Source organism: Phodopus roborovskii, unplaced genomic scaffold (assembly GCF_943737965.1).
Source record: "Phodopus roborovskii unplaced genomic scaffold, PHOROB, whole genome shotgun sequence".
NCBI lineage: Eukaryota > Metazoa > Chordata > Mammalia > Rodentia > Cricetidae > Phodopus > Phodopus roborovskii.
In genome coordinates, this window is record NW_026126549.1 from 4,877,321 (window position 1) to 4,897,634 (window position 20,314).

The 20,314-nt window shown below is 39.5% G+C and overlaps 2 protein-coding genes across 8 annotated transcripts in view; one reads left to right on the plus strand and one right to left on the minus strand.

Annotated features, from left to right (window-relative positions):
- Positions 1-10,988, plus strand: part of Tcerg1 (transcription elongation regulator 1) — a 53,143-nt gene extending 42,155 nt beyond the window's left edge. For 6 of the 7 annotated variants that reach the window (XM_051200839.1, XM_051200840.1, XM_051200841.1 and 3 more), the window contains 6 exons: positions 2,288-2,452; positions 2,866-3,048; positions 6,315-6,494; positions 7,118-7,201; positions 8,677-8,777; positions 9,974-10,988. In XM_051200839.1, coding sequence (XP_051056796.1) covers positions 2,288-2,452; positions 2,866-3,048; positions 6,315-6,494; positions 7,118-7,201; positions 8,677-8,777; positions 9,974-10,175 — 915 coding nt within the window. In that variant the 3' untranslated portion in view covers positions 10,176-10,988. Of the gene's footprint in view, positions 1-2,287; positions 2,453-2,865; positions 3,049-6,314; positions 6,495-7,117; positions 7,202-8,676; positions 8,778-9,618; positions 9,713-9,973 lie in introns of all 7 variants that reach the window. The other variant, XR_007835551.1, reaches the window with a different exon arrangement.
- Positions 10,989-13,245: 2,257 nt separating this feature from the next.
- Gpr151 (G protein-coupled receptor 151) lies at positions 13,246-14,581 on the minus strand. The gene has a single exon (XM_051200951.1). It carries the CDS (start codon positions 14,579-14,581, stop codon positions 13,316-13,318), a length of 1,266 nt encoding a protein of 421 aa, XP_051056908.1. The 3' UTR covers positions 13,246-13,315.
- Between the last annotated feature and the right edge of the window lie 5,733 nt (positions 14,582-20,314).

Here is a 20,314-nt window from a genome sequence, read left to right on the forward strand (position 1 = left end):
TTCTGGTACTTTGGTTATTTTTAGCATCCCCCCTTCCCCCAAGACCCCAGAATGTGGTGTCCCCAGAATATTGACTAGACAGGATATCAGAAAAAAATCCAAGTAAAGACTTCTGTAAGATCTTTATCCTCTAGATTATAAAGACAGGTTGAGCTAATTTAAAGAGTACAAAACACTAGACCATCAGAGAATCTATAAGGGTTAAGTGTAATAGATTTCATGTTCACATTTTGTGAAGTATTTGGTCAATGAAAATTTTATCACTTTTCTTCTGTATTGTTTCTGTTAATCAGACTTAAAAAATTTCAGCCTTGCTATTGGCAAGACTGGCAGCAGTAACAGGTAGCAGGGTATGAAAAATAAGGGTTTGCTTTAGTGTAGCTTTTCATTTTGTAAAAAAATATGCCCTTAGAGTTGGTTTGCTTTTAACTTGACGAGTATGCATTTTGTTTGCAAAAGCCATTACCCAAGCTTTTGTTTACTGCTGGTTACTGTAAACACTTCATCCTTTATAACTACACTTTTGAAGGTGCAGGCAATGCAATTAACTCTACTAGAAAATTGGCTTTTTTTTTTTTTTTAAATAAAGTTTTGTGTTATGTAGTGTTAAGTATTTTTGCTGTGGTAAGAATAGAAAACATAAGGGCTGTGAGTTAAGCTAATAGTATATTTCACTTTTTACCATTTATTTATTTAATGACTGCTTTTTCATGCTGAGCAGCTTTAGCAAGCTTGTCATGGTAATTCCCATAATGAAAAGATTTAAAGAATTTATTTATGGTACTTTTTCATGTATGACTTACATTACTTTATACGACTACTACTTTATAAGTTTATATCTAATGTTTGAAGACTTAATATAAATTCTCATGGCTTAGAACAAGTTTTTTGGCACAAAGTACATGTGTTATTTTAGTGTAAATTTTGCTTTCTAATTACCAAACACATCTAGGAATTTGGTATTTATTAGATACAAAGTTGACAAGGTGAACAGAAAAGTTATGCTATTATTTAATACTTGAAAAATCGGGGTTATGGGCATTTCTTACTAATTCAAACTGAATTAAAGTCCAAGTTTAATAACAGCAGTCCATGGCTGATTGGTTTCTCTGGTTTTCAAAAATGTTTTTGATACAGTCGTTTTTTGTCTTAGAACTTTACAGATGATTTTCAAAAAGAACATAACCTCCCATAATCCTCTGATAGGACTAAGTGTGGTTCTGAGAGGGAACAATAATAGGAACAGGTAGAAAGTACCACTCATTTATTCTTGTGCCACAGGTTAGATTCTAAATGCCATTTCTAATTCCTTAGGAAGGAAGGAAGGAAGGAAGGAAGGAAGGAAGGAAGGAAGGAAGGAAGGAAGGAAGGCAGGCAGGCAGGCAGGCTATTTACCCAGTGGGTAAAATGGAGGCTTGACCAGTGTTGTACTGACTCTGGGTGTTATCTTCTGTTGTATGTCGCAGTACACAGTAATTCAAAAGGCGAACGTGTAAAACCTAGTGGAGATCCATAAAACATGATTCTTATGTGTCTTCCCCCATTAAACAATCCTCCTTTAGAGTTGAGGTCAAGGTTTAGTATTCCTCAGGGCTTTTGATACTTAACTTGATTATAGTACTTGACAAATGTGTATATTTTTAACTATTGCAAAATGAATGGAGGCATGTTTACTTGTCAAAAAATACAGAACACTGGAATGATTTTTTAAATTCATAGAAATTATGTAATTTTCTTATGAAGGTAAGTATAAACATTGTGTTTTTAAAAGTAAATGGAAGTTTTAAAATCATCTTTAGACATTTGATAGCAGGTCATAAAAACTTGCCTTTTGTGTTCAGTGACTTCTGGATTCTCTTTTAATGTTAACGAATGAAAATTATTCATCTACTTTTTAAAATGAGTCATTCTTACCATCTTCATATTAAAGTATTTTACTGTCACCTGGATCTTGCTAAAACTATGTGCAGCTAGCTTAGTTCCAGTAGAAGTTCCGTATGAAAATATGGCAATCGTCAACTCAAAGGCTATAAGCAACCTAAATGCTGTTGTCTGTGTAGTTTAAAACATGATGGGGATTTGGCAGATTTTAAGTAGTCAGTATGCTTCTTGAGTTTTTACCTTTTTTTAATAATGGGGAAATTGCTCTTTTACTGAGATTCATTGCCCTTCAAGTAAGTGACTTAAAAATTACTATGATCATGATTAAGGTAAGAAGTGGTTTGTTAATTACTTAGACATGGCGAATTTCTCACAATGTGTCTCCCTCACTTGTTTTAAAATGTAGATTAAATCAGATTTCTTTGAGCTGTTATCCAATCACCACTTGGACAGTCAGTCTCGGTGGAGCAAAGTAAAAGACAAAGTAGAAAGTGACCCGCGGTACAAAGCGGTGGACAGTTCTTCAATGAGAGAAGACCTTTTCAAGCAGTACATAGAAAAAATGGCTAAGGTAAACTGTCATATTCATTGGTATTATATACTCTTAATATTACATTGCTTAACATTGTTTATAGGTGTATGTTTGGATGTTGGTGTGGAATTTTTCTCATAATTGGTGGGGAAGATGAAATTATGAATCTCATAGTTGATTGGGAAAACATGTTTAGACATTGTTCTAGGAATTTGAAAATTTTGTTGGCAAGGTGTTTTATGGTTAAAAACCCCTTTCTTCTCTCAGATAGATTTTCTCTGTGTAGCCCTGGTGTCCTGGGATTACCTTTGTAGACCAGGCTGGCCTTGAACTCAGATTCTCCTGCCTTGTCTCCTGAGTACTGGGGCTAAAGGTGGGCACTGTCACTGCCCAATTTAAGAAGAAATCTTAATGAGTTTAGTAAGGAGGATAATGTAATTTTTCTTTTACAGAATTTAGACTCAGAAAAGGAAAAGGAGCTAGAAAGGCAAGCCCGCATTGAGGCAAGCCTCCGAGAACGGGAAAGAGAAGTTCAAAAAGCACGTTCTGAGCAAACGAAAGAAATTGATCGAGAAAGAGAACAGCACAAACGAGAAGAAGCAATCCAGAATTTCAAGGCTCTTCTGTCTGACATGGTACTTCCCTTCCTCTGCATACTGGACGTTGGAAGTCTGTTACTTGATTATGAAATAATTTGTTATTTTCAGAGCATTTAAAAATTGAAATCTTGGTATTATACTACTGGCATAGGAAGACACAAGTAATTTCAAAGTTTGATGTTTTTTAAAATGAAAATTCATAACTTCAAAACTTAGTTTTTAAGATGATTTTTGGTGAAAGCCATCTGAAACTATTATATACCTGCCATAAGTGGACTTTTTTCTTGATTGTTTAGAGCCAGTGGTTCTCAATTTTCCTAGTTCTGTAAATAGACCCTTTAATACAGTCTTCATGTGGTGGTGACCCCTGACCATAACAGTGTTTTCATTACTACCTGATAGCTGTAATTTTGCTATTGTTATGAATCGTAATGCAAATATCTGATATTCAGGATATCTGATAGGAGAAGCCTCAAAAGGGTTGAGACCCACAGGTTGAGAACCAGTAGTTTAGGATCATTGTGATCAGGTATATTGTAGATGCTGTGAGATGCAGTTATTAGAGTACTGACCCAAAAGGTGGCTCTAGGACTTTGTTGGAAGCCCTGCCTTAGCCCTAGTGTTGTTGAGGTGTGCAGGGAAACCCTGAGTACTGGCACTGGTGTTGTGCCCTCCCTTCCAGTCGTCTTTGCTACACTTAGCTCCTCTGCTAGATGGGCTCTCTTGCTATTGTTGTCACTTTTTGCTTTTGCTGTATTTTTTCTTTGTGCTCTGCATCCTGGACATTTTCAGTTGTTTTAAATCTTTTTCTTTCCTGCCATCCCCCCCCCCCTAGTCTTTTGCTTTAATTGCAGTGGTTTTGTGAAGAGCAAACCTCATTGTGTCTCCTGGTTACTTGACAAGGTGAGGGCTCTCCACACTCCAAGCAGTTGCCTGCCAGTCAAATTCAGCTTTTTTTTTTTTTTTTGTTTGTTTGTTTGTTTTTCATTTTGTTTTAAAATGTAGTTCCTTTGTTTGCTCTGAGATGGGGTTTTCTTCTGTTGCCCAGGCTGGTCTTGGGACTGACCCTCTTGCCTTGACAGATGAGCACTACCATACTATATGTAGCTAGTTTAGCCTTTTGGAGAAAGTAGACCGTCCTTATCTGCCTCATCTCTGTCACTCTTGCTCTCCTCAGTCCTTGGTGTGCAGCTTTAACGTAAGGAAGCAGCCTTCTGTCTGTGTCACCTTCCCACTGAAGTGACAAACTTTCTCATTCTTGAAGAGTGCATACTGGCTGGTCATTGTTGGTGCATGCCTTTAACCCCAGCACTTGGGAGGCCAAGGCAGGAAGAAACCCTGCCTTGAAAAACCATAAATTAACCAGCTAAAACAGAGTACATACGTACCTCTCCTAGAGGCTGTGTCCCACCTATAGCAAGCACCTGGTGTTTATCATACACACTGTCAACACTGAATACATCTGTCCTATAGAAACTATAAACTCTGAAAGAAATGACAGTTATCATCTTAGTTGTAGTTCCAGTGCCAGACACATAATTTACATGTTAAAGACATTTGAATGCTTTTCTTCTTTCCTGTCACTGTCTATAGTACTGTGCCATTCATTGACAGTGTTGGTGAACCAACTGAGTCTGTGATGCTGTTAGTTTGTTTGTTTTGTTTTGCTTTGTTTTTATTTTTTCAGAGTTAGTATTATCATAATTACATTTTGAAATCAGAGTGTGTGGTGCTTCTGTCTTTGTTCTTTGTGTTCAAGGTTGTCTTGGCTCTTAGGATCTTGTGACTCCATAGGAATTTAAGAACTGTTTCTCGAATCAGTGGGCACAGAATATAGTTCAGCTTGTTTGTACTCTATTCAGTTTTTCTTTTTTGTCAATGCTTAATAGTTTTTAGCATACAAGTAATTTATTCCTTGCTTAAATTTATACCATTATTTTTTGGGAGGTGTTAATGCTGTCACATGTATTTCTTGTGAAATCTTACTAACATTTGTATGGTGGTTTTTTGTATTCTTTTAATTTTACTAAATGTATCATTTCCAACAATGTTTTGGTGAACTCCTCAGGTTTTCCTATATATAGTATCGGGTCATCAGCAACTAGAGTCATTTTAAACTCTTGCTTCCTGTTTAGATGTCTTTTTCCTCTTGCCTTCTAAAAGTACTATTTTGATAGGCAGGCTGAGAGGATTTCCTAATACCTCTTAGAGGAACAATGTTCAACTTCTCACTCTTGGAGATGATCAGCTATGATTCATCATGGATAGTTTTCATTACATTGGATTGCATTCCCTTTATATTTATTTTTGTAAAAGTACATGTGTGCCCCTGGGCCATGCAGTACTTGTGGACCTCGGAGGACAACTTTCAGGAGTGTGTTCTCTACTTCTGCCTTGTGTGTTCCTGGGATTAGACTCTAGTCATTGAACTTGGCAGGAAGCAGCTTTACTTACTGAACCATCTTGCTGGCTCCTACTCAAGAGTTTTTGTTAGGAAAGGGTATTAAATTTTGTTGTGTTTTTCTTTATCTATTGAGATAATCACACAATTTTTACCTTTACTGTTTATGAATGTGCATTGTCATGCTCAACTCATTTCCATATATTATTTTGATCTTTTGCTGGGGGTTAGAAATTGCATCTAGTAGATGGGTTAATAAGTCTAGATTTGCACTCAGGGTTTGTTATACTGCTGTTTGGACGGGATATTTAGTGATAGAAGAGAAGACAATTAACTTTTTTTTTTTTAAACCTGACCCAAGGTTTAGAGACATAAAGTACTGTTTAAATTTCTTAGTGATCCTGACTGGAAGATGATGTGCTTTTCATCTTTACCCCTCACCCCAGCCTGAGTATTTATTTTAAATTGATCATTAAGAGTTAAGATTTCTGTTCTAAAGTAAGTTTTAGGAGACTTCTTAACTAAAATGTCACTTCCATAACCTTCTTGCTTAAATTATTGGAAATGTACATTGCTTAGTTTTTGGTTAACTTGATGGTAAGCTAATCTCCTGAACAAATTCACTTACTGAATGTTGTACTTAATGTGGTCCTTTAAGACAGGATTCATTTATGAAGTAGTCTAGTTAAAAGGTCAATTCTTTTTCAGGAAATGTTTTTTTAGTTTTTGAATGTGACTACCTTTGTAAAGCCCAGATGAAGATAATTATTCCTGACTACAGTGTTGAGCTTCTTATTGTGTAAATATGCCAAGTCCACTTGGTGGAGTATGTGTGTGTATGTGCACCAAATACACACATGCACGCACACACACACACACACATGTTGTTCTTTGTTTTTAGGTACGTTCTTCCGATGTGTCATGGTCTGATACTAGGAGGACCCTCCGGAAAGATCACCGCTGGGAATCTGGGTCCTTATTGGAAAGAGAGGAGAAAGAGAAGCTTTTTAATGAACACATTGAAGCACTTACCAAAAAGAAAAGGGAGCACTTTAGGCAACTTCTGGATGAAACTTCTGCGGTGAGAATCCCTGTCTTTCATTTCTGGAATCTTCATTTATAGTTTGATATAAAATACTGACACAATTTTTAGTGTCTTGATCAGACCCATATTTGACATTCTCTTCTGATTTTTTTTTTTTTTAACCCCCTTTTAAACACGTGACAATGTTCTTAGTCAGGAATCAGTTCTTTTTGTAGCTTCCAGAGGTATAGCTGCTTCTCTGGTGACTGAAATGCCCTCAGCTGTGCATTCCAGTAGCTTTCCTTCTTTCCTTCCATTTGCAGTGGTGCTATGGCCCCTCATCTGGCAGTTTGTACGCTTTGTTATCCAGGTTTTGTTCATGTTTATCTGCTCTTTTTGTGATGGCTTCTTCAGAAGTTATGTTTGCCCATGTAAATAGAGGGTTTGCAGGTGATTGTCTTAGGTCACCTTGAAAGTATGGCCATGAAAATAACTCTTGTGGCAAGCCAGCAAAAAGAAATTGCATTAAAGCTGCTCCCTGTCCCTAACTAGTCCAGTTATGCTTGGGCATTACAAGAGATTGCAGGTCAGTGTGTAATATTATGTACAATATGTGCTGCAGTGTGACTCCCTGAGTCAAAGAAAATTGTGTTTATGTTTTTGCTTTACTTTTTTCAAAGATCACCTTAACATCCACATGGAAAGAAGTGAAAAAAATAATTAAGGAAGATCCTCGGTGTATTAAGTTCTCTTCCAGTGACAGGGTAAGAGGATTTATTTGGGATATCTCCTTATGGTGCGTGGGTTTGCATGGAACTAACTCTAGCTCAAGTTGGCGTCCTAATAAAGCTCCTGCCTTAGCCTACAGAGTGCTGGGCTTACAGATGTGCACTATACACCTTGAAGTTTAATAAGTACAGCATAGTCATGTCATTAGTGGCTTGACCAAACATGAAACTGACTTTTACCAAACGTGATTTTAAATGAAATCATTATGAAATATAAACCAGGGTTTTGAGTGTTTATTTGTTTGTTTTGTTTTTTGAGACATGGTTTCTCTTTACATTCCCCAGCTGTCCTGGAAGTTGCTTTGTAGACCAGGCTGGCTTTGAACTCAGAAATCCACCTGTCTTTGCCTTCCTTTGCTGGGATTAAATGCATATGCTACCACATCTGGCTTTTAAGCACATATTTAAAAACAAAAACAAAACAGTGCTTAATATATTAACAAGAAGCAGTAATCTAAAGCTTAGAATTTTGATTAGTAGAGTTGAGTTTGTGTTTAAGGATCTTACCAGTTGAATGAAACGATAGTCAGTTTCTCTTAGATAGACATGGGGCTGGTGATTGGTGCTAAACTTTCAAAGCCCCTCCCTTCAGTTAACTGGCAATCACTGTGAGGTCCTAAATTCTTGTAGAGGAGACTCTACAGCAGCGGAGTCTCCAGTGCATGAGATTTTAAAAGCAGTGCCTAGTTCTTGCACACTGGCTTCTGCATAGGAAACAAGCTCCCTTAATATCTGATAGAGGAAATAATAAAAAGCACCTTATTGTAACACACCATTCTGTCCCTTTGGCTTTACTTGTTGTTTTGTCGCTGATTGGTATCTCTAGCTCTGACACTGAAAAGCCCAGAGACTAAATTTCTCAAACTTTACTCTATATAAGTTGAATTTTTGATGTGGATTACAAAATATGTAGGACTGGGAAAGAGTGATAGACTGATAGCTAGGAGACCCGCTGTCAGTTCCTGAGTTACCTGACTACTTATAAGGAATTGATAGCAAGGTCTTATATAGGTAATGCAGAACTTTCATTATAATTTTGTCAGTAGAGAGCAGTATGTACTTATGTTGGTGTGTTCTCTTGCTTTGTGTATGCAGACACGTGGCATTATTTACTGTCTTTGTGTTTGAAGATAGACACTCTATAGGAAATGAATGCTTGATCCTTAGTCCCTTGTTTCTCTTGTGTTTGCCTCCTGATGACATTATAAAGATTTCATTTTAGCTGAATGTGCTTCTACATTCTTGTTGTTTTTCTTTTCCCTTTTTTTCAATTCTTAAAAAATGTGCAGGTTATATATTACATTAAGTTTTATAGAAAGAAAAACATCCTTGCATTGTCTTTTTTCTGAATTGTATTATGGGTCTCAAAGATTATTGCTTTAATAAGGAAATGGTTTGTTTTAGAATTTGTGAGTTTTCTTTTTAATCTTATTTTTCCCCCATCCTTGCAGAAAAAACAAAGGGAGTTTGAAGAGTACATCAGAGACAAATACATCACTGCCAAAGCTGACTTCAGGACACTTTTGAAAGAGACCAAATTCATAACATACAGGTGCGTGCAGTCAGGTGTCCCACTGGCAGCTGTTGTCTTCTAGCCTATACTCTAATGAGCATCCTTTTCACTCACACACATGTTGACATTGTTAATTTTAGGAGTCAGAAGATGCCAGCTCTCCTCAAGGGCAGATACAGGCTGTACCACAGTACCTTTTTCTTTTTGTTTTTTCTTTTTCTTTTTTTTGAAAGAAAGGGCCCAGATGTCAATTCTTATTTTCTGTTATCTACATCATTTTTAAAATATACTTTTATTTTTCCTTCACTGCTTGTTTTTTTTGTTGTTGTTGTTGTTATTGTTGTTTTTTGTTTTTTTTTTTTTTTTGGTTTTTTTTTTGTTTTTTTTTTTTTTTTTTTTGAGGACCCTCAAGTCTTTAAGCATTGTATTCATGAAGAGACTAATCCTTCACTGTGAATTATCTTGCCTCCTTGGAGGACTGTTGAGTGTGGTTAGATTGCCAGTGCCTGGAATCATCTTGTTAAGGCAGATAAATCATTTTTTTTCCTCCCCCTTGGGAAAGCATTTTGCTGGATATACTTATTTTTTAAAATTTTAAAAATCAGAGCCCAGGAGTCCATGACCACTAGTAATCTTTCATCAGAACAGTTTGCCATTGCCTACAGTCTGTGTGCAGAGAACCAGTATGCTTCATGCTCCAGCATTTCTTCCTTTAAAGACAACCTTGATGAAGGGTGTGCACGGGAGGATAGATAGCGCTGAGGGTGTGGTTCATAGGTGTTTTGTCATTTGGATTTTTTGGTCAGGATCCTTAATGTTTTGCATCAGCTTGGGCTTTTAAATTAGATGTGAAGTAAGACTTCTTTCTACATTTTTATAGTTAATTTAGTGAAAGATGTGAAAGTGAAAGCTTGTGAAAGATGCTGGGATTGGCAGCCCCGCAGACTGAAGTCCTCTGTTCATCCACAGAACAGGTACAGCACGGGCAAGATTTACCTACCCACCCTCAGCCCTGATCTGGAGGGACCACCAGTAGGGGTGGGAGGGTGATTCAGCTTCTGAGGCCCTTTCACTCCTTGGAGTCTTTGCTGAGCGATTTACAAAGGTGACTGCTGCAGTGAATTTTTCTTTAAAAAAGTGGAAACACAATTAGGAACTAGATGGACATTTCCGGCTCACTCTGAAAGACCAGTGAACAGCAGTCAGTAATTCTTATACTTTTTTTCTTATTTCAGATCCAAAAAGCTAATTCAAGAATCTGATCAGCACCTGAAAGATGTAGAAAAGATTTTGCAGAATGACAAACGGTATCTAGTACTGGACTGTGTACCAGAGGAGAGGAGGAAACTGATTGTGGCCTATGTTGATGACCTGGATCGCCGGGGTCCCCCTCCACCTCCTACAGCATCAGAGCCCACTAGACGATCAACAAAATAATTCTAAATACCCTTCCATGGGCTCTCTAATTGAAAATGCTTGCATGAGCCAAATTTTCAGGTTTTTACATATATGTGCATTAGTCAACCTATTGCAAAACCACCTGATGAACAGAAGGAGAAACAATTGTGAGCAGTCTCTGAACAGAACACTTTGAAATATTTAATGCTTTTCTTTGTGTGGCATGACTGACATACATACTCAAATATAGGCTGTCTAGTAAATTCAATATCTTGAAGCTAAAAATCATCCTGTTCTGAAGTCAGTGACTTGGTGGTGTTCTTACTAGCAGTGTTACTCAGCAAGACAGGAGCGTGTGTGGTTGGAGCTTGCAAATACTACAGACTCCAAGAAAACTGAAGTTGGGGTTTGTTTTGATTTAGTTCTTTAAGCGGGTAAAAGAGAAAACACTGAATTGAATTCTTCCGGAGACTATGACTATTATGATGGACACACTTTGACCTTTGTCTCTAAAGAACAGTTTAGTTGTATTTGTTTACTTCCGTGCTTTGATTCTCTCCTCTGAGTTAGAGGCCAAGTCTTGTTTAGCCCAGGAGATTTATTTAGTAATTTCTTCCCAGGTTATGAACCTATTCATAACTAACATGTTGGCCAGAATAGAATCCTGGTTAAACATTCTCCACTGAATGATCTTTACCGAAATTCTGAATTAGTCAGCAAAATTACCTTTCTGGGTATTCCCTGTAAACTACTCCTGTTGAATGTTGAACGTTTGTTTCTAAAGTTTAATTTTAAGATGTTTGAATGTTCAGTTTATGTATTTGAACTACAATAAACCAACCCTTTTATATATGTGGATTGTAAATGATTATTGTTACACAATATATTTTATAAAACTCCTACTAAATTTTTTTTTTTTTTTAAAGAAAGCAGCATGTGAGATTTGTGACAACTGAATCTTGGATAGTATATAGTTTTTAAAGGTTTGACTATAATATTGTATTTCCAATATAAAAGACAAGAAATTTTGTAGAAAGCCTATTCTCCCTTTTTCCTTTGTGTGCCTGTGTGTTCAGTCTTTTAATAGTACCTGTTGCTTAATAGCAAGATTATTGTAATTTTTGTTTTCGTGTTTCTGTCTTATTAACATATCAAACAAAGGTTTGCACCTTTGGGCTTCCTTTCAACCTATCATGTATGTACCATGAATTTACCTTTGATGCTCAGTTAAATTTTCTTGGCTTTCCCTTTTTTCTCTCTCTCATTTTCTCTCCTGCTCTCTGTAAATCCTATACTGTTCTCATAGGTTGTCAGCACCAGAGTGCCACATAAATAAGATGTGTGAGAAGATAAGTTAATTATCTCCCCTATTGTCTCCCACCTGCCATGATGGCAACAAAGCCTAGAAAGGAATGACCTGTGTGCTATGTATAACATTCATATCCGTATTCTTTTAGTATTTGGCATAAATCTATGTGATCTGTTGAAGATTATTGATGAGCAGACTAAGGTCTAAAGCTGTGAAAATGATACACAGATAAATAGAGTTTGTATTCCCCCCCCCTTTTGAAATTTACTTTTATAAATTTACTAAATGTTTGTTAAGTTTTTTAAGGAATGAAATTGAAATGTTTGCCAAAGGAAAACTGTTACAGAAGTCTGCCTTCCCTGAGGCCTTCATTCTGAGTTCCATGTGGTAGTGTCTGCATCTTGTCACAAAAGAAAAGAGTAAAGAAACGGCTTGATGATATCTCCTGTTTCCTACTTTGGGCATAAATTGATTTGTGGACTGTTCTTAGAGGGAGCGAGTCAGTTTTCTTTGCAGAGTTTTAAAGAGATCAGATCACGACTCTCATGTTCATAATGAACGAATGATTCGTTATAATTATATATTGTTCCATATCTGAAGCTTAAGGTGTTAACTTGTCTGCAGTTGACCCAGATACCTGGAACCTCATCTGAGTATGGTTTCACATGCTAATTCAAGACACAGCTTTAAGTCTCTTAACATCTGACAGAAGTAAAACATTGCTTTTATTTGTTTACAAGACTTCATACACTTGGAGCTTACACTCTACATATTGTGGTTATAAACTTGTTTACTGTTTGTCAGATTCAGTGGCAACCCCTCATGTAACAGATCCACAGAGCATTTATTCTGAATTCTTGGGTTAAACTAGTATTTATTTGAATATGAGAGGTTCAAATACAATTTATACTGAAACAAGTGAAAAAGAAGGCACAACCCTTTTATGACAGTTCGTAGTTCTGTACAGAATATTCTCCAAACTCCTCAGGTGCTTATTTTAGAGACATTTTTCTTCTCAGAAGTACCCAACAGTGGAAAATCCCAAAATTCCATCAGTGAAGCAGTTAATGTATACTGCTTTTTATGTTTAAAGAGGGATGTGCATGATCGTTCTATTGGTAGTGCCACTATCTGCCTTACTCATTCTGGGACTAGGAACTCAGAATGCTTTTTATATTGCCCTTTGTTTTGCATTGTCCTTGTGACCATTCTATTCTTTTCTAAATTTTGTGTTAACTATTTGCCAGGCTTTCTCTTTCTGTCCTCTTTCTCATGTGTGCTAGTCCACACTTTGTTACACTTGATTACTTTAATATCTTAGAAGCCCTGCAATATTTTTAAAATTGAGGTGTCCAAGTCTGATGACACACAGAAAGTCCCCATTGTTCTCCTTTGTGCCTGCCTTTAATCAATAATTAAAACCTTTATCATTGGCTTCAGCCTACAGTCTACCAGTATAGAAGTATTCATTATTTTGTAAATTTTGCTCAGGAAAATTATATGGACCTTTATCAAATAAATTATATTAAGCAAATGAGAACAAGTAAAATTTATAATTTTTTAAAGCCAAAGTAGATGTATATTTTTTCGAGCTATGCTTAGGTGAATTATAATTTGCAGGCTTGGGGCTAGCAGTTTCAGGAAGAAATAGAGTTATATGGGCTCAGTCTGATAATTTACTGGGTACCTTCTTTACATAACACTTCTAGTGAGTTCTTTAGACAGAATTCTGAAGCATAATGACTACATGCCAATCTACTTACCAGATTGTCTAGTTTGGAAATGCAGAAAATCTTTGTAATTTCTATGGCTAAGCAACAGTACAAGTAAATACAGTAATCAATTTGTTTTTCTTTGAAACTTAAGTCCGTTAATTGCAGCCCTCTGTCTCTTGGTCTTCATGTTCCCAGGGTATAGGGTCATTGTCTTGTGCTGAAGGGACAGCATCCCTCTCGTGCCAAAACTGCTCAACATCAGGGAGGATGGGAACCACTGTCCTGTCGGTTTTCTCTTTGCTGGAGCTGGGAAAGTCAGGTCTGTCTATCTCTTGAATGGATGTTTGGGATTCTGGAGATGGAACCTTGTCAGGAAGGGCCTCTGTGTTTCCAGCTGGTACCCCCTGAACCTCTGAGGCAGCTGTGGGCTTTTTGGTTATCCATTTCCATACACCTTTCAAGCCTGCCTTGAACTCTTCAGACATCACTAGGAAAATGAGAGGATTTGCAGTAGAGATGGAGAACATGAGGACTTGAGACAGGGCTATAAACCCCTGTGGTGGAAGCGGACCTCCAGCCTTCAGATGCCATACCCACAGCCAGGCTACCCACTCGGGGAGCCACAGAAGGGCAGAGGTGACCGCACTGCTTAGCAGCATCACTGTGAGTTGCTTTGAACGAATCTGGTTTCTCAGGTTTTGAGTTTCTGTGTCTCGTTTTTTACATTGGCCATAAGCTCGCCGGAAATAAAAGCTGGCTAGCAGTAAAGGAAGGCAAAATACCAGGAGAGGGTAGAGCTTACCAAACATTGACATGAATTCTTCAGCCACAGCTGGTACATCCAGGAGGCACATTTCCACACCTCCGTGATGTCTGGTGGTGCTAAAGAACCATTCTGGCAGGGGAAGCAGGCTGGCTATAAGCCAGATGGCCACCAGCACTGACCAGATGGTGCAGTTGTGGATACTCACTTGCTTGGCTGGGTCACTTGAATACATGAAGCACACTTTGGCAACTACAACAATTGTCAAGCTCTTGGCTGTCATGCACATGTGGATGAACCAGTCAGAGGACTTGCAGATAAACCAGCCGAGATCCCAAACACCTTTGGAGTATGCTGTAGCTCGGACAGGTGCAGAAAAGAGCAGGAGAGCGATGTCAGCCAGGCTGAGGTTCAGAATCAAAGAATGAATCATGGATGGCTTTCTTTTCCAAACACCATGAAGAAGGATGCCGATCACACATAGGTTCCCCACGAAGCCTATCAGGCACACAGCCACCAAGAGAGCCGGAATGATGGTCCTCCAGGACTCTGAGTCAGATGGCAGGTACCCTCCTGCAAAGTGGAGGTGAGCAAGCGATACATTCATGATGGTGGGATTGGAGTCAGCAAAGACAGCTGCCAGCATTGCATTTACCATGTAGCTCCTCCCTGCAGATGTTAGCTTCTGGTTTAGGTTGGTCTTTCTCTTAGCTCTTTTGCATAAGAAAAAAATAAGTCTCTGTCATCCACACTGACGACACCTCTGGGCCCTCCCCTTGCTTTTTTGCGGACAATGGAAGGTTGGCTGCTGAGCTTTTGGGCTGCACACAGTATACCTGTGACTGCATGGAATAACAGGCTGCAGGAGTGTGTTGATACAGCTAATTAGCAAGTCTGATACTAAATACCAGCTTCATGAAGTGATAACGCATTCCCATAAATCATAAATGAGGATACAAGTAAGTAGGGATGTTCCCCTGAGGGGAGGGTAGGCAGGAGAGGGGAAGAACATTACAGAAGGTATTTTCAATCAGTTACTTCTAAGTAAGACTGGTATGTAATTCAGTAGACACTACAGTTTATCCAAGTCCTTTGGAATTTTCACATGCATCAGGATCTGATAGCTTGATGTTTGTTGGTCTAGACAGGCCCAAGAGTCTTCTTTCCTACCAAGTTCCCATGTGTAGCTGCTGCTGTTGCTGTTGCTGCTGCTGCTGTTGCTGCTGCTGCTGCTGCCTCTGCTGGGAAACCATCCTTTAAGCAATGCTGTCTCCCTCTTCCCTTTGCTTTGCAGACAGGAGCATTCCTCTCCCAATCCTCACTACCATAGCGGTTCCAGCTGATGGCAAGCACATCTGGATAGCAAAAAAGTTGGAAAAGTATTTTTAAATGCAACTGTGGGTGACCCAAGTTTACTGTGAATTTTCTGGAGGTACTGTTGGTTCTCATATTAATAAGACTTCAAGTGATGGTGATAAGTGAAGCCACGTGATAAATTTAAGCCCTTCAGAATTTGTATGTTGAGGACTTTTAAGAGATTTGAAAGAAAGTTGAAGAGCCAGCAAGGTGCTGCAGCTGGTGAAAGCAGTTGCTGTGCAAACTCTAGTAATGTGAGATGGGCCCCTTAGAGTTGTCCTCTGTCCTCCACAGGCACTGTGATATACATGCCTGTACATACATATCCTGCACAAAGTACACAGTAACAAAAAGGTTGGGGAAAGTACCAGCTCAAATGAACTGGAATTTCCCAGGCAGTGGACACTGGAGGGGATTAGAAGAGCTGGCATCACTCAGACAGGAGTAGCCAGCAGACAGTACAATTTATCCTGACTCTGATTTACCTACCATGAAGGCTTATGGAGAAAGTGTGGCCTAGAAAAGACCTAAAGGACAGTGCCAGGTGTGAATAGGGAGACCTGTCCCACTTGAGTATGACTGCTCATATGCTTCTAGTACTCATTAGTGGCAGTCAGAATGACCAGGCTGTGAGTGGCCTCTGGGTCCTAGTAGCAACTCTTGCAGTTTTTCATAGAGGAGGGAAAGGAGGGCACGCCAAAAGCCCTGGAAGTCACAGACATACATGCGGGCAAACACACATGTAAAATAAAAACCAATAAAGCTTAAACAAAACAAAACTAGCTTGGTGCTCAACAGTACATCAGCTAAGAAAGCTGGTGTGGTATGAGCTTTGGTTTCTGCTTCCTTTCCTGCGTATCTAGAGGTGGGACGGATGGTAAAGGACCAATGATGGAAAAGATCCTGTGGGCTGTAAATAGACACAATGGGCCTTTTTCAGTTATGAGAATATTCCAAAATTGTATTGTGGGGTTTTCTGAGCAATTAAATACCAATTTACCTCTGATGGTATATTCAGAATGTGCTAATTTAACTAATGTGAATAATGCCTGGGTTTTTGTTTCTCCTTAGATTAATGTCAGTTCTACTGATTGAACTCAGGTTGCCAGGCTTATGCAGCGAGCACTTTACCCATTGAGACAACTCATTGCCCCTTTTTAAAAAATCATTTTATTCATTGTTTTAAGTGAAGTTTCAAAATGTGTTTCCTTTATTACTCTTGGCATGGTGAGCATATGGTGGAGCATGTATGGAGGTCAGAGGACAACCTTCTGGAATTGGTTCTCCATGTCCATCTTTATGTACATTCTGGGGATCAGATTGAGGATGCAGAGGCTGGGGCTGCAGGTTCTTTAAGTACTGAGCCACTCCCTGATCACCAGATCTTGTCTCAAAAAAACAAACAAACAAAAAAATGAAGAAAAAAATGACAAAAGTCCATTGATAATAATCGTTGCCACATTTCCCAAATAGTCTCAGTGGGTTACAGTTTGTATATTACAGAATTCAGTTATCAAATTGCATAATTCCAGGTTTAATAATGCTATTACTTTCCTATACTTCCTAACCAGAGTGGCCAGCCTGTGTGATGATCTCTTCAGCAAAATGGAGCTGTTTCCATGGTTACTAAACCATGCCCCTGGCATCTTGACACACATTTGCAGCATCCCTAGACAGAGCTAGCTCCAAGTGTTGAGTGTTTGCCTACCTTAATTTGTTGGTGGCAGGAGAAGGGAAGCTATATTACCCTCTTTGAGATGACAGTGCATCCCATTTTGTGACCTATACATACCATCTGCTGTGCTGGTCACGCATATTAATTGATGAGGTTACTCCATGCCTCAAAACAGCCCTAAATCCCACCCTCAAGGAGGAAGATGTGACACTTCTCCTATCTCTACCTGTGGCCACTTCCTGAATACATTTTTTTTTCAGAACTATTTTTACTGATTGGCATTCATTTGCATAGGTAACATTATTTTTCAACATTGCCAATAACGAAGTATATCAGAAAAAAAAAATCAAAGTAAGTATTCTGATGGAGAAGGAAAGCTGGAGAAGGAAAGCTGTAGAAAGTCCTGCTAAATGTTTTCACCTGGGTACAAAATGTTTGTTAAACACCCTTTCTGCCAAGTAAACTGAAACAAAGCAAGTTTTGAAATACCTCTCCTTTTCAGTACAGGTATGTGTGGAAACAGGCAGAAAAGTCTAACAGTCCTCCCAACATTCTTCTACTTTGTGCATTATTTTATGCCCTTGTACTTGAGAAATGGAAATATCTCTAATTTTTGTCTCCCTACCCTTTTTTTTTTTTTTTTTTTTTTTTTTTTTTTTGAGTCAGGGTTTCTCTGTATAACAGCCCCAGCTGTCCTGGGACTTTCTCTGTAGACCAGGCTGACCTGGAACTCACCTGCCTCCTGAGAGCTGGGATTAAAGGCGTGCCCCCGCCACGTGAAACAGGTGTTAATGTGGAGTCATGGCCCTTGTTTTTGAAATGCCACTCATCTATGTTGTGGCCCTGAGGTCCCTCTCTGAAACTCAAACCTGCTCTAAGAGTCCTAGAGTCTCGAAAAGCAGCTGGGGCTGGAGGCGCAAGCCTAGAATCCCAGGATTTAGGAGGCCAAGAGAAGTTTAAGGCTAGCCTGAGTTAGATAAAACCTGTCTCAAAAATTGTTTTCAAAGATAAAATACAAAGGAAAACCAGTTTTAAGTGCCTAGAGACAAGAGAGTGCCTGGGGCTGTCCGGAAGCTCTGAGGCAAAGGTGAGGGGAGGCATGACACCTCTAGAGCTCTCCATCTGCATATTTCCAAATTCATTCCACCACACACACAATTTTGAAGGGATTCCAGTCTGTACTGTCAGTAGTAGCAGGCTTTCCCGAAAGCCTGAGGAGGTCCCCGAATCAGGCCCCTTGGCTCAGTTAAAACTAGAGCCTTAGCTTCCATGCAGAAGAGAAATTCAGGGCAAGCCAGTTTGAAGTAGAGCTGAAGGGCATTAGAAGACATTCTGAAAAAGCTTGGAAGCACAGGACTTAAGGGAACAAAGACACCTGGGGAGAGAATAAGACACCTGAGAACATGCTGTGGGCTTCTCCGCCCGGGCAGCCTCACTGCTTTTAGCTATAGAGACCATTTTGGAGATCTTGAGGTTATCTTCAAAGGGTTGCTAAGGAAACTATATAGGGTCACATGTTGCTCCCTGAAGGCCACCGAAGATGGATATAATAATTGGTAAGGTAAAACTAGATTAGAGGGAAGCAGGGAAGTTGGATGGCTTCACTGGCAACAGGCAACAGTTCTGCTTGTGGGTTTCTCTGAAAATGAGTGTGAGAGGAAATTTTATGACAACGTGGCACAGGCTAGCATCATTTTGTTAGAGGGAACCTCAATGGAGAAAATGCCCCCACTAGACTGGTCTGTAGGCAAGCCAGTGGTGCGTTTTCTTAATTGATGATTGGTATGGGTGGTCAGGTAGTGCCATCCCTGTGTGGGTAGGCCTAGGTAGCATAAGAAAGCAGGTTGAACAGTGAGTAGGGTTTTTTCCGCCCGCCGCCGAGTCTTGTCCTGCCGTCGCGCCAGCCCCAAATAATACAGAGACTCTGTATTTGATACAATGCTGTTGGCCCGGTTACTTGTTTCTTATCGGCTAGCTCTGCCTTAATTATTAACCCATTTCTGCTGATCTATGTATTTCTCTTACCCGGGAGCCGGCTAGCATACTGCTTTCTCCCGACTCTCCATTTTGGCTCCTCCTTCCTCCTTCCTATTTCCTCCTTGTCTCCTAGTCCCTCCTATCTTCCTTTCCTATTGGCCAACAGTGCTTTATTCATTAACCCAGTATGAGAAATATATACAGAATGACATCTCCCATCAGAACATGCCATGGAAAGCAAGTCAGTAAGCATGTTTCTTCATGGCTTCTGCTTTTAGCTCCTGACTCTAGGTTCCTGCCTTGAGTTCCTGCTCTGACTTCCCTCAGTGTTGAAGTATGACTTATGAGTGTATGCTAAATTAAACTTTTCCTTCCAAAGATGCTTTTGGCCATGGTGTTTCATCACACTAACTAGGACAGCCATTGGTTCCAGAATAGTGGGATATTACTATGAGAGACCTGACCACGTTGTTTTTGGGAGGATTGTGGAAGGACTTGGAACTTGGGGTTAGAAAAGCTTTTGATTGTTTAAAGCTTGGTGAACTTGGAAGATAAGAATTTTGGGGGCAGTGCAGACAGTGAAGGCTTGGCTTGTGAGGTTCCAGAGGGAAGTTGGGGAGTTAGTTGTGGACTCTATCGTTTTGAGTTGAGAACCTGTGGTTCTGCTTAGCTAGGGCTGAACAATTCACTGAGATTAACAAAAGAGCACACACACACACACACACACACACACACACACACATATATATATATACATATATATATATATATCCAGCTTCACTGAGATGTAATCTGGAAGTGTTTCCTCAGAGTTAGTGGCCAAGGTTGTAACTTGCACTGGCAGTGTAAGTCACCCAGGTGGTACTGGTGGCAGCTTAACTGGTATTTAAAAATCACCCAGGTGGTACTGGTTTTGATGGCATTAAGGGGTCATGAAAAGCAGCTGAAGCTCGGCATTGTGCAAGGCCAGGGCAGGTCAATGGAGAAGGTGCATTCTCAGTAGAAGTTGAAATCCCAGACTAAAGGGGTCATAGAGAGAAGCTCAGGATTGGTGCGTTGAAGAGAGCCCAGGACAGGCTATTGGCGAGCATGCAGGCCTGTTGCCGCAGAGGCCCCAGCATTTTGGAGATACCAGTACCATGGGATGACTATCAAGAATGGCAGCGGTGGTGGCTTGGAGCCTGCCACAGATGGAAAGAGAAGCTGTGTGAGCTGCAGAGGGTGGAACCAGGGAAGTGACCTAAGCCCTTCAGAGGAGCCCAGAAGCTGTGAGTAAATCCCAGAGAGTGGGCAATGAGTTATGTACACTGGGCAAGTTGCTTTGAATTTGACTGTGCCTGGTTCTTCCTTCTTGAAGTGAGCATGTTTTTCACTTATTTTTTT

Bases quoted from the DNA above. Each gene is read 5' to 3' on its own strand.
- Gpr151 (XM_051200951.1), bottom strand. From the start codon at position 14,581: ATGGTAAATGCAATGCTGGCAGCTGTCTTTGCTGACTCCAATCCCACC.